The sequence below is a fragment of the Meriones unguiculatus genome, chromosome 3 (genome assembly GCF_030254825.1).
Source record: "Meriones unguiculatus strain TT.TT164.6M chromosome 3, Bangor_MerUng_6.1, whole genome shotgun sequence".
Taxonomy (NCBI): Eukaryota; Metazoa; Chordata; class Mammalia; order Rodentia; family Muridae; genus Meriones; species Meriones unguiculatus.
In genome coordinates, this window is record NC_083351.1 from 10,542,455 (window position 1) to 10,556,739 (window position 14,285).

The 14,285-nt window shown below is 44.5% G+C and overlaps 1 protein-coding gene across 2 annotated transcripts in view; it reads left to right on the top strand.

The window, feature by feature from the left end:
• The first annotated feature begins 1,049 nt into the window (after positions 1 to 1,049).
• The window catches only part of LOC110545039 (protein DDI1 homolog 2), a 43,218-nt gene continuing 29,982 nt past the window's right edge, over positions 1,050 to 14,285 (top strand). Inside the window, exons 1-2 of one of the 2 annotated variants that reach the window (XM_021630874.2) lie at positions 1,050 to 1,419; positions 9,620 to 9,749. In XM_021630874.2, the coding sequence (XP_021486549.1) occupies positions 1,282 to 1,419; positions 9,620 to 9,749 (268 nt within the window). In that variant the 5' untranslated portion in view covers positions 1,050 to 1,281. The remainder of the gene's footprint in view (positions 1,420 to 9,619; positions 9,750 to 14,285) is intronic. The other variant, XM_060379140.1, reaches the window with a different exon arrangement.

A 14,285-nucleotide genomic window follows, 5' to 3' on the forward strand; every position in this document is an offset into this window, starting at 1 on the left:
TCTGATCTGTCATCTGACTGTCCTGGGGACCCAGCTTCTCCACTTCTTGGTAAAACCCTACACCTAGAAATTCTGTCTGTTCTGCAAACAAACCGAAGTTCTCGCGGATCTGCAGTCATCCTGCTTCCTATTTCCTTCCTGTTATGCTGGAGGAGGCTGTGGAGCCAGGATTGGCAATCCTTGTCTTTGCCAGTGATCTTCCAGCCTCTGCTTCTGCCATACTGGGATTACAAACGTGGACCACCCTAGTGGGTCCGGAGGAGTTTCTGCATTTTAACCATTCTTATGTCGTGGTCTCTATCTATATCTCTGAATTTACAAGTACTTTTCTTTTTGTACGGCAAGGGATTGAGTGTCGGGCATGCTAGGCAAGTTATCAATGAACTAGTTAGCAACCCCCTTCTCAACACGTTGTTCAGACTGGCCTGGAACTCACGGCCTTGAGTTTGGGCCACCAGTCCCAGTATACTGCGTAGATTCTAAACTGTGCCCAGTAAAGGTCAGTGCTGGATGCTGGAGTGCCAAAGCTGGGAGAGGGATGCAATCCGAGAGTGAGGTAACTAAGACAGGAGAATTGAGCTGTGTGGCTGCCAGCACAGAGGCGCACTGCCCTAGGCCTCCGCAGGCTGCGATGCGCCCCATCAAAGCAAGGATCTAGATTTTTGTCCTACATTCATTACCAAGACGAAAACGAGTTAATATTACCGAATGCCATCTTCCATTTCGAAAAATCTGTTTTTAGAAAGATCTGCTTAGTTAAGTCTCCCACAGCAGATGGAGCGTTGAAGGCGAGGACCCGTGTCTTTCATCCAAGCGCACAGTAGGTGCCTGTTGGATGAACAACTGGGATGGTGGAGTACTCGCGAATTCAGTTATGAAGGTAACCAGCCCCGGCTTTCGCTCACCCCCACATTCCTCCCAGCAGCTCTCCCTGCCCCGCCCCACACCCAGCGCGTCGCGAAGGCGGCCGCAGCCTGGCGCGCTTTACGGCAGCCGCGTTGCGGCGGGGCGGGGCGCCGGGCGGCCGGCGCGCTTGACGGCAGCTGTGGGAGGCAGGCCGGCAGGCAGACGGCCTCGCAGGCGGGTGGCGGCGGCCGCGCTGGCTGCTGAGGGCGGGAGCGAGTGAGTCACTGCGCGCGTGTGAGGGAGGGAAGGAGAGAGCGAGCGAGCGAGCAGCCCGCGCCCGCCGCCCTCCCGCAGCTCCCGCCAGGCCCCTCGCCGCCGGCTGCCCTTCACCCAGAGCCCAGGCCGGGCCGAGCCGGGTCGGGTCGGGCCCGGGCCATGCTGCTCACCGTGTACTGTGTGCGGAGGGACCTCTCCGAGGTGACCTTTTCCCTCCAGGTCGACGCCGACTTCGAGCTGCACAACTTCCGCGCGCTGTGCGAGCTCGAGTCCGGCATCCCCGCCGCCGAGAGCCAGGTACGCCGGGGCAGCGAGCGGGGCCTCCAGCCGCTGCGGCCGGGGAGTTGGGGGGCGGCGGGGACCGAGGCGTGCAGCCGCCCGTAGGTGCACCCACTGCAGCTAGAGGGGCACGTGCACGGGTGGGCAGCCCTCCCCACTTCTGGCCCTCGGGAGCCCCGGGTCCACATCTCCTGCTTCTCCAAACCAGAAATACCAGTTTGGATCACTGGGAGATCGAGGCTGGTCGGAGGTTCGCTTATTTGGACCGAGTGCCTGTGTCAGTATGCGCAGTTTACCTGGGAGCATGCAGATTTGCAGTTGAAAGTGAGGGGGAAAGTTTGAGACTCGCTCTGCCTTTGACGTCTCTGGAAATGCTTCCCTACGGCATGCGTTTCTGGTTATTATTATTTTTCTGTTAAGTAATGGTTAGGTCAGCTCAGTCTGTTTGCTTCTCTCAGACCAGAGCTCTCCTCTTTTCTGGTCCCAGTTCAGTTGGCTCAGTTCAAAGCTCAGTGGTTTCGAAGGACATTAGCTTGAAAATGGCCTACTGTCTGGAGACCTCCGAGGGACTCGGTGGCGAGGAGCTAAGTCTCTGTTACGTTTCTAACAAGAATGTGTACTCCTAAAATGCTTTGGAGCCTTTAGTAGTCTTCATCAAACGATAGGTGGGCTACTGTCTAACCATTGCACTAAAACACTTAAGATTCTTTCCAAAGTGGGCCTCGCTGGGTGTCGTCTAAACACCAAAAAATTATAGATGCCTCCCAAGGCCCCAGAATGTAAATCCTGATTTCCTTCTGCAGTTATGAAATAGTTCCAAAATCTATTGCCCAACCACTGCTTGTTCTGTCCTGACTTATGGTAAACATGTGTCAGTATTTTGTTCAGAAATGTGATTCCTTTACACAATATGAACTTTAGTACCTTGGCGTATAACTTTTTTTCTGGAAGGATCTGTCGTAAGGGGCGAGGTGTCACTCACAAATGCAGTCTGGCAAAAAAGCTAGGGAATAACCAGTTCTCCAATTTCCATAGAAAAATTAACCCACAAAAACCTCCTACCCAGTTTCTGTTGGGCACCCTCAGTGGCAAACTACAGCTAGAGACTTTTAGAGGATTTCTTGTTTGGTTGGTTGGTTGGTTGGTTTTTCCGAGACGTTTCTCTGTGTGTAGCCTTGGCTGTCCTGGAACTTGCTTTGTAGATCAGGCTGGCCTGGAACTCCCAAGTGCTGGGTTTAAGGGCACCATTGTTTTTAAAGGCAGCGTCTGACCTTATAGATCAGATTGGCTCCCAGATCTAAACTCATGGAGATCCTTGTTGACTCTGCCTTCCAAGTGTTTGGATTAAAGGCTTGAACCATCACAAGCAGCTGTTTTGGGTTTGGGGGACAAGGTCTCAACTATGGGGTCCAAGCTGGCCTCAAACAGCAGTCCTCCTGCTTCAGGTTCCTGTACTGCTGGATACACTACCATGACCAGCTTTACTTTTTCAATTTTTGAAGTTTTTTTCAGTTTTGTGTGTGTGTTGCTGTTTTGATTACCCAAGTTATAATTGCCAATTGATTCGGAATAATTGTGAGTTTGTTAGTAGGACTTGAGATTGAACAGGGGTTGACTTTTTTTGTCATCATCGTGTGTGTGTGTGTGTGTGTGTGTGTGTCTGTCTGTCTGTCTGTCTGTCTGTGGCTGGCTGTATCTTATGTCTGCCAGGCAAGCAACATGCTACCACTCCCTGGCCCATGGCACTCAGATGTCTGTAAAAAACAACAACAACAACAACAAAACTTTAAGTAAATTAAAGGGGTATCAAATTTAATGATAATTGTACGGGTAAAAAGGGCTCTGTCTTTTGCCAATTTGGGGTTTTAGAGATAATGTTTGAACAATTAGGCTAGCTCTAAATTCTGCCTCTGCTGGCATCACCATTTGGTATTTACTTTCTTCTTAACCCAAATGAGTGTACAGAAACCTGGACTCCAACTAGTGTTAAGCCTGTATTAAATAGCTGTAAACAGCACCCTGTTTTTCAAGTTAGTGCTGTTGGCTCTCTGTAAGCTGACAGCTTAGTATCTATTTTAAGAGCTGATTTTTAAGTGGGGGTCGCTTGTCTAGTTCACTGGCTAGCCCTCTCAGGCAGGAACAGGATCCATCCCAGACACGTGAGTCACTTCCTTTCATTTGATCCTGAAAGTAAACATTATAGTTTTTTGTTTTTTAATTCCTAATCATTTCTTCTTTGAGCTCCCCAACCAGTTTTTCTGATTTGTCCCTTCTCAGATTTTTTTCAGTCTGTTTACTTCACTGAGCTAAAGTTTTTTCTTCCATCCCCATTTCTTCACCTCCTGTTTCTGACTCCATTTCTTCAGGATCCTTCCTTGCGTTCCTCACCCTTGCCATCCAAACGTGCAAGTGTGTTACTGCTTGGCTACTGAGTCAGTTACATTTGCACTGAGATGGAGCGTGTCCCACGTTAATCACATGTGCAGGTGGAGATGGTTTCTGTTCTAAACTAACTATCCGTACGTCATAGCACCTTATACATACATGGCTGTTTGATGTACTACTTGTACACGTGTGTGCATATTCTGTTGTGTGACACATAGCAGTTAGAGCTAACAGGTATTGATTTGTGCATACTATACATCAGTTATTATGCACATTAAGTAATAATGTACATTATAAATAGATACAAAATAGAATTCAAGAAAGATAAGCTAAGCCTCAAAGGGGTTGTATGCCTTTAATCTCAGAACTCAGGAGGCAGAGACAGGCAGATCTCTGAGTGCGAGGTGAGCCTGGTCTACAGACTAAGTACAGGACAGCCAGGACTGCACAGAGAAACCCTGTCTAGGGATGGGGGTTAAATAAGGATAAACTAGAATGACTAGAAATGAGGTTGAGACAGGTAAATTAAGAGCACTTGTTGCTTTTATAAAGGACTCTTTCAGAGGTTTGCTTTCCAGCACCCACACAGTGCCTCACAACTGTCGGTAACTCTAGACACACGCACATGTATATACATGCGGCAAAGTACACATAAATAACGCATAAATAAATAAATGCTCTCATGCCTTCTGTTTTCTTCCTAACCCTTGAAGAACTGTCTTGCGTGCCTGTCCCATACAGGGGGCACTGGTTTGGAACACCATCCTTCATTAGCATCATCTGTACACAAGATTCTTAGAAAAGGTGTTAATTTTTTAATAGCTCTAGTCTGACTATAGTAGTTCTAATGAGGTGACAATAAATTTAGAAAAGAAACCATCTCCACTTGTACTGTGATTAAAGCAAGACCTTTTCGGTCTCAGTGCAAGTGTGGGCTTGGCAGCCAGGCAGGCTCAGGGTGATGCTTTGATGCTGGCTTGGCTGGGCCAACTTAAAATAATTATTAGAACTTAGCTCATATTAAATTAATGTCTTGAGACTTTTGAAACTTACTTCTGTAGGTAGCATGGAGTAAAAGCCTGTACAGAATGCAAAAACCCTCAATGAAAGGCATGTTAAAGGGCAACTCACAGCAGTAACTATGACCCTGGAAATGCCAGTGTGTGGTTTATAGAAATGCTGTTTTAAACCATGGAAACTGAAAGTTTCTATTGTGACTAGTTTTGGTGTGTTTATTTCCTTAAATAATTTTCATCTTTTTTCCCCCTTGGCAAATGCTGAATACTCGTTATAGTAACACAGAAAAGAATAAAAATGTTAGCACTCATCAGGCGCAGTGGCACTGGCCTGTAATCCCATTACTCAGAGAGGCAGAGGTAGGCGGATCTTGAGTACAGCACGGCTAAGGTTATATACAGAGAACCCCTGTCTCAAAAAACCAAACCAAACCAACAACAACAACAACAAAAATGCTAGCACTTTCTAATTCCTCATAATCCAGAGATAACTGCACATTGAGTGTTTATTAGTTTGGTTTTGGTGGTGGTTTGGTTAGTTTTTGTTTGTTATTTGAAATTCACAGTTTAAGGCCAGCCTGGTCTTCATTTCAGGTTTCAGGCCAGCCAGGCTATATAGTAAGAACCTGTCTCAAAAAACAAAGCAAAAGTTTTTGTTGGAGTGCTGAGCGTGGTGTCTCAAACCTGTAAACCCAACAATTGGAGGAAGGCACAGGTGGATATCTAAATCCTTAGGCCAACCTGGTCTACATAAGAAGTAGTGAGACCTTGTTTCAAAAAAAAAAAAAATTAAGATCTTCTGGGTTGGGATAGCTTTGGTAGAGTGCTTTCAGAAACTAGGAAGCACCCTTCCCCCCAAGCCCCCAGTTTTTTGAGTCAGGGTTTCTCTATGTAGCCTTGGGTGTCCTGGAACTCACTCTGTAGATCAGGCTGGCTTCCAATTCAGAGATCTGCCTGTCTCAGCCTCTTGAATGTTGGGGTTAAAGGCATGAGTCACCCACCACATTCTTCGAGACCAAAGACATTTGATGTCATGCTTAAAGATTTGGAGTTGTATTAATGAGTCTGTTAGGTGTTGATTCAGGTTGGAATAATGTCTCTAGAATGTTTCTCTGGTGTGAGTACTAGCTGCTGTGCCAATTCTTGAGATTTACACCTTAAAAATGTACGTTTCTCCTGTAGGCTGTTCTGAATAGCCGGGCTCAGGTTTTTCTCTACCAGCTTTTGAGGAGAGTAACAGATGTGGTAGAGGGCTGCACCAGAGCCATCACTGGCTCGCCATTTGTTTGCCTAATAGAGACTTGAAGTCATTGATCTAGTCATTCCTGTTGAGTTGGAAGATGACATGGGTTTGCTTGAGACAGGTCTCAGATAGCTCAGGCTGGCCTTGAGCCACTTACCCTCCTGTCTCTGCTTCCCAAGTACTGGGATTACAGGCTGTACCATAATGTCTGGCTATAGGGTGATTTACTTAAGGACTTAAGATCCAAAGTTACTGCCTTTCTTAAACTTTGTTGAGCTAGGATCTCAATAGCCCAGGCTGGCCTTACCCCTAACCTTCCTTCCTTATCCTCCTGAGTTTTGGGATTTACAGTGTGTGTCCATGTTCCAGTTACCTGCTGATTTTGGTTCCTGTGACTATGTTCTCTATCCAGTGTGATGGCTAATTTTGTTGTCAGCACAGCTGAATTAGGCTTCCCAGAGGATTAGTGAAACATACCTCCAGATGTGTCCATGACACTTGGGCCAACTAAGAAGACTCCAAGCATTGCAATATTTCTTCCCCCCCCCGCCTCATCCTGTTCTTTGCAGTATTGCACCATTGAGCTTCATCCCCCCCATCCCCAGTCCCAGTATTACTTGATTTTTAGAATAAGGCAGCAGTTGTATGTGTGTCCTGTACCCCCATATTGAATTGAACCCAGGACCTTCACATAGCAGGCACCTTCACTGTCAGTGGGGGTGTGGATCCTTAGTTGGTGGAGGATGGCTTAGAGGCCAGTTTAGTTTCTGAGACTGCTTTGGGAAACTGTAAAAGAATATCATTCTTAATGTCAAGCACATAGAAAACCAATTTCAGTTCTCTTAATAGTTACATGGCCTTGGAATATTCTGTTCCATAAAATTGGACAAATGATCCCTGTTAAAACGATGTGACAACCAGTGAGAAAGCTCGCGGGTTAAGTGGGAGAATGGGAGCTTGGCATGTTACAGCCTAGTAGCTTCACTCAGTGGTAGCAGGGTGCTCTTTTAAAATTTGAATTTCCAGCCGGGCTCGGGGATGCAGGTCTGTAATCCCAGCACTCAGGTAGTAGAGGGAAGAGAATCTCTGTGAGTTTGAGGCCAGCTTGGTCTACAAAGCCAAGTCCAGAACAGCCAAGGCTGCACAGAGAAACCCTGTCTCAAAAACCAACCAACCAAACAAAAAACATTGGATTTCCATATTGTCCCACTGGAGGAGGATTCAGTGGTCTTGAGCTGTTCCCTTCCATGACAGGCAGAAGCTCTCCTCCTGAACCACAGCCTATTCCCTAAATTGTTCTGTTCTTCCTGAGTTTGGTTCTCTATAAATAAATACATTTTCAAATAAGAATGTAGTGTAGCTGGGTGTGGTAGCACACACCTTTAATTCCAGCACTTGGGAGGCAGAGGCAGGTGGATGTCTGAGTGTCTGCCTTGGGAGCTAGTCATGTGTCCTTACACTGACAGCTGACTCTGAACCTGAGACGTTTGAGTAGGCCATGGGCTATTTGTGAGCTCACACGGTGGCTGAGTGGTGTTGATCACCCAACAGGTATACCTCAACCTGTGACTGGTTCATGGTTGTTTACCACTCACACCCACAAATTATATGTAGTATTACTCTCTATTATATTACCAAAAAGAAGAAAAGAATCAATAGTTTTCTATCTCCTTTAGGTATGAGATCTGCACTTAGGTAAGTGTTGTGACAAGATGGCAGTGATGGTTGTAGTCATTTTTAGTCACACATAAAACTTATAAAATTGGACAGACAGATTCTGTTATCTTGTTTCTGGAAGGAGTCAATTTGTGGTTGTTTGTTTTTTGTTTTGTTTTGTCCATATCATCGCAAACTTGGGAGCAAAATGACAGCGAATGCTTGGAATAGTCAGTGTAAATGCCATCTGTTTGTTCTGTGCCCAGGAACTTTGCTAAGAGAGTATGTGGATAGGTGAGGGAAGGCTGGTTGTACAGCTCAGTGGTAAGACAAGTTGCCTAGCAAGAACAAGGCCCTGAATTCAGCATGGAAAAAGAACTGGAGAAGACATGTGGTCTGATCAGTCCTTGTGCTTGACAACAAGAAATTTGACTCCTGGCCCACCTAGTGACAGGGCCCTCTCACAGTTCCTGGCTGAGTTAGTGCCCAGCTCAGGTTGCTCAGTTAGCTTGTGACCCAGTGCAGAGTAAACGCTTAGTGAGCAAGCTGTGCCAAGCCCCAGTTTGTTCTGTGGAGTACATGACATAGGGACGGTTTCCCATCCCTACGTGGCAAAGTCTCAGTGTGCTTATGTGTGCTCTGTTCTTCCCTTCCCTCTCACTACACTTTGCTTCTGTGTTTGACACCACAGAAAGCATTTCTGTTCATAGTATTTAATTCAACATGGTTTTCTTTCCTATTTATATTTTTCTCATAAACATGAGAGCAGTAAAACTTTAGGGATGGTAAAAGAGAAGACCTGCTAGTGTCTTAAAGTACTTAAGTACTTAAGATTCCAACCAACTACCATAGTTGTGGGTTTGTTTTTCAGTTGAAAAACACAATTATCTTTTTTTTTTAGATTTAGTTATTTATTATGTATATAAAGTTCTGTTTGCATGTACACTTTCACACCAGAAGAGGGCACTCGATCTCACTATAGATGGTTGTGAGCTACCATGTGGTTGCTGGGAATTGAACTCAGGACCTCTGGAAGTGCAGCCAGTGCTCTTAACCTCTGAGTCTTCTCTCCAGCCCCACAATTAATCTTTTTATCTCGAGTTTCTTTTTTTAATTTAAGATTTAATTATTATGCATGCAATGTTCTGTCTGCATGTATACCTGCACGCCAGAAGAGGGCACCAAATCTCATTATAGATGGTTGTGAGCTACCATATGTTTGCTGCGAATTGAACTCAGGACATCTGAAGAGCAGCCAGTGCTGCTAACCTCTGAGCCATCTCTCCAGCCCCCTAAATTTCTTTATTATCACCTTTTCTTTGCTTTTTTAAACATTTATCTATCTATCTATTTATTTTTTGATAACTTGATCTTTGAATACTGTGTTTGATTATTTCTACCCCCTCTTCTGTTTTATAATTATTGTTACACGTATACTGGGCTTTAGTTTTGTGGTTTTTGAGACAGTATCTCACTGAAGTTCTGGATGGCCTGGTACTCAAGGTAGTTTTTCTACCTTGGCCTTTCAGTGTTGGAATCACAGGCATGTACCACCATTGCTAGCTAAAACTATACATTATTCCCCTTGTAGTGAACATACCCAGAGCCTGTTTCCCTGGCTGCTAAGATTCCCTACTATATGAACCTACCCATCCTTTACTTGAGCAAACTTCTCTGTTGAGAGGCTTCTTGAGAGGCATTTGTTATGTAACAGGCCTTATCCTAAGCATCTGTGATGGGCAGCTGAAGAAAATCATTGTTCCACATAGCCTATATATCATTTGAGCAGAAAGACCAAGGAGCAGATCAACATATAGCATATTATATGAGGAAAGTATAGTTTACTTCAAAATACACTTGTTAGGGATGGTTCCATGTTGCTTCTCAGTACTTTATACAGCTAAATCTTCCCTTGCAGATTGTCTACGCAGAAAGACCTCTCACCGACAACCACAGGTCATTGGCTTCATATGGCTTAAAAGATGGTGATGTTGTAATTCTACGACAGAAGGAGAATGCAGACCCTCGCCCTCCAGTGCAGTTCTCAAGTAAGACTCACCACCTTCCAATACAAACGTCAGTACGTAGAGCAGAGTTTGTATTTTAGAATCAGACTAGCAGAGTGTAGACCTGACTGCAGGGACTCTTCTTTCATAAGGTAGGTAATCATAACCCAGCCACGAGAGCTGGCACATGGCAAGCCCTCAGTCAAGGTTAGCTCTGCTGTTCTCAGTGATGGTTCTGTGATAATGTTCATTCCTGGGAAGGACTAGGAGTCTCCTAGTCCTGGGTAAGCTTGTGCTGCCTTTTCACTGACTTACTCCAGTATATCTAGCCATCAGGCATGTGAACCCAAATCTCATTGCTCTTCATGCTTGGTTGTGGGGGAAGTGATTCCAGTTTACTTATCAAGAGATGAAACTCAAGTTTAAAGATGTCATCAGAGTTGAGTAGCTAGTTAGTAAAAATAGTGATTGAAATGTTGCCTTTTCTGTTATTTTCCTTTGGTTTTTTTTTTTAGTTTCTTTGTGTAGCCTTGGCTGTCTAGGACTCACTTTGTAGACAAGGCTCGCCTTGAACTCAGAGATCCACCTGCCTCTGCCTCTGCCTCTGCCTCTGCCTCTGCCTCTGCCTCCCTGAGTGCTGGGATTACAGGTATGTACCACTGTGCCCAGCACTTTTTTCTGTTATTTCAAATTTGGCAGATTTAAGTGGTTGCAGCATCATGTTTGGGTCCCTCCCTGACACTGCTACTAGTCTTGGGTGCACCATTCATATTGGGGAATTCTCTTCCTTTTGTAAATATTTTTAAATGGTTTTTATATGTGTGGATATTTTGCCCCTTTGTTTGTGTGCTATGTGTATACAGTTTCTGTGGGGGCCAGAAAAGGGTGTCAGATCTTCTGGAACTGGAGTTTATTATTTTAATTATGTGGTGGGGGGTTGTACTCATGAGTGCAAGTGCCCACAGAGATCAGTGGTGTCAGAGCCTATAGAACTGGAATTGCAGGTGGTTATGAGCTCTTATGTGTGTGTTAGGAATCATCAAGAAATCACTCTTTACTGAGCTATTGCTCCTGGATTAACCCCCTCCCCCCGCGCCCTTCTCCATGGAACTCTCTGTATAACCCAAGGTGGCCCTCAGCCTCATCTTCCCAAGGTCTGGAATTACAGACATGCACCCACACACCCAGGCAGTCGTGGTGTTCATAGTCTGGAGCCTGCATTTAGGTTTAGGAGGTTTCAGTGTCTCTAAATATGCAGGACTGTGTGGGAGCAGGCGCATATGTGCTTGGTGCTAAGAGGGCCCATAGCTTCCTTTAGCTACTCACAGGAACTCATGACTCAGAATTTCCAAGCCCTGATGTAGAACTACATGGTGAAATGTACCCCCCCACCATATTTTTTGAAAAATTTCAAATAGTATGTAGGTCTCCTGCTTCTAAGATTTATGGTAATAGGCTGAGAGGTGTGTTAGGTGACACACACTGCAGCCTGGAGCACAGTGATAACCATTCAGACTACAAGTCCATCTTCAGGCACTCACTGTGTCCACTTGATTTTAATCCGTCCCTTGGGCTTCTGCTCTAGAAAGATAGCAGTTCTCGTTTGCCAGTCGGTAGAAACCAAATCTTCCCTCGGGAACTTTATGAGGTGGTACTAGAGACGCTGTATTAGTTTTGTTTTAGTTTCTATGTTTTGCTTTTTTGTTTTGCTGTTTGTATATGGACAACACAGTATGTTGCTGTGAGGGGAGAGGTATATGTAGAGATCTGTTGTTTTTTGTTTTTTTTTAAAGATTTATTTATTATTTATACAACATTCTGCCTGCACATCAGATCTTACTGTAGATGGTTACGAGCCACCACGTGGTTGCTGGGAATTGAACTCAGGACCTTTGGAAGAACAGTGAGTGCTCTTATTCTCTGAGCCATCACTCCAGCCCAAGATCTGGTTTATTAAGTAAACAAGTTTTTCAAAATTATTTTGAAGTGAATGAACTGGCATGATGGAATGTCAGTTTCTCTACTTATAGAGATAGCCCCACCCATGTTCTTTTGGTGGTTGGTAGAGACCACAGCTCCTCAGGCAGCCTGCCACCACTCGCCTTTACTTCACTCACTTTCCGTTGCTTAAATGTTTTGTTCTGTGTGCCCCATCTCTCACTGCCTGCCAGTTGGCCTCTGTTTTAAGATAATTACTAGTTCAACTTATATATGAGGATGGAACCTTGGACATGAATTTAAGCATTCCCTTTTTGTAGTTGAGACACAAAGAACTTCAGGACAAAGTTGTCTCAGTCTCAGGACAAGGTTGGTCGTTAAATGAGTTTTAGGGTTGAACATAAGGTGGATTTTTTTTAGGGTCATTGTCTCATTCTGGCTCTAGTTTATTTTAGTTTGGTTTTTTTTTTTTTTTTTTTTTGAGATAGGCTTGTCAAACTCCTAGGCCTCTTGTCTAAGCCTCTAGTGTGCTAGAATTACAGACATAAGCCACCATACTATGTTTTACTTAACAGATTTATTGAGATGAAACCACATTCCACACGATTCACCCATTTAAAGGATAAAATTGAGTGGCTGTTGATGTGTTTGTGGAGTTGTGCCGCTGTCAATTTGTCTCTGTTTACTTCATTCGTTGTGTGTAGTCATTCATTGTTTTCCCTCACACCCAGCAAGTTTGCTTTCTGTCTTTATGTTTACTTGTTGTGGGCATTTCATAGCAATGAAATCATGCATTGTGTAGGCTCCTGTGTGAAGACTGAGGTTGTAAAACAGTCCAAACCTGGGGTCAAAAATTACTTACTGCTCTTCAGTTCTTCAGTCTGTAAAACATTGTTCCCACCTACTTCCCAGGACCATGTGTGTTTGGGATGCACAGATGAAACTAAATTCAGAGAGGTGTGAAGAACCTCCCCACATTTCCTCATACAGTGCCTACAGTACTTTGTTATGTAGAATTTGATATGAAGTATTTATGCTGTTCACGTGGTACATACAGTATTCCCTCCCTGCTTATGTAGTCCTGGCTGTCCTGGAACCAGGCTGGTCTCCATCTCACAGAGGTCTGTCTGCCTCTGCCTCCCGAGTGCTGGGATTCAAGGTGTGCATCACTGCTGACCAGCTCATAAGTGATGCTGGAACTAGAACTTGGGTCTTTTGCAAAGGGCAAGTGCTCTTCACTACTGAGGCATCTCTCTAGCCCTAGCAAATCTCTTAAGAACGAGGGCCAGTAAGATGGCCCAAAGGGTAAAAGGTACTCCTGTGTAAGCTCTCACCTACTGCTCCAGCACCTGCCTGCATGCCGCCATGCTCCCTGCCATGTTGATAGTGACTAAACCTCTGACACTATAAGCAATCCTCAAATTAAATGTTTTCTTTTGTAAGAGTTTACTTGGTCATGGTGGCTCTTCACAGCAATAGAACAGTGACTAAGACAGCAAGTGTGCTCTGGGACACATGCCCACACTTAACATCACACACAGTAACAGTAAATTAAATTATTTTTTTTGAGACAAGGTTTCTTTATGTAGTTCTAGCTGTTCTAGAATTCACTATGTAGAGCAGGCTGGCCTCAGACTTAGATCCACCTGCCTCTGCTTCCTGAATTAAAAGCCTGCACCATCATGCCTAGCTCAGTATGGCTCTAGGGCCATACTAGAATTAGGCAGTTGCAGTTACTGAGACAATTTTTTTGTTTGTTTGAGACAGATTCACTCATCCCCAAGGTGACCAGACGTTTATTTTGTAGCTGATTATTTTGAACTTCTTTGGGGGCGGGGGAGGAGGTCCTGCTGCTTTTATTTTGTATATAGAACCACTGGGGATCTCACTGTGGCCACCCTAGAGGTTACTAATGCTGGCCCAGTGCTTGCCCTTTCCATATCTTGAATTTCTAATCCTGTTGCCTTTACCTCCTGTGGACCAGGATTACAGATGTACTGTATCCCACATAGCTTTATGTGGTGCTGGGCCTTGAACCCCGGGCTTTGGCATGTTGGGCAGCTGCTCTGCCTACTGAACCACATCTCCGCCCTGGATTTAGTTTTCTAAAAACTAACTAAATAAAGGGCCAGAGAGATGGCTCAGTGGGTAAAGGAGCTTGCTGCCAAGTCTGATCACCTAAGTTTAACCCAGAAGTTCACATGATGGGAGGAGAAAACAGACTCTTATAAGTTGTCATCTTACTTGCAACCCCTCTCTCCCCAACAGAAATCAAATAAATGTAAATGAAATTTTTCCTTTTATTTATTTAGTTTGAGATGGTGTCTTACTGAATAGCCTTGGCTAGCCTGGAATTCAGTATGTAGACCAGGTTGCCCTGGAACTCATGGAGATCTGCTTGTTTTATCTCCCTAAGTACTGGGATTAAAGACATGCACCACCACATCCAACTACATTTTTTAAATAAAGCCTTTATTTGATGTGGAACATTTTGTAGATTCCAAATTTGTAGTTGTTACCATTGCCTGATACAGAGGTTGGTTTTTTTTTTTTTTTTTTTTTTAAGATATTAAAAAAATGTATGTGTGAATGTTTTGCCTGAATGTATGGATAGTGCACTGTGTGTGTGCCTGTTGGTCA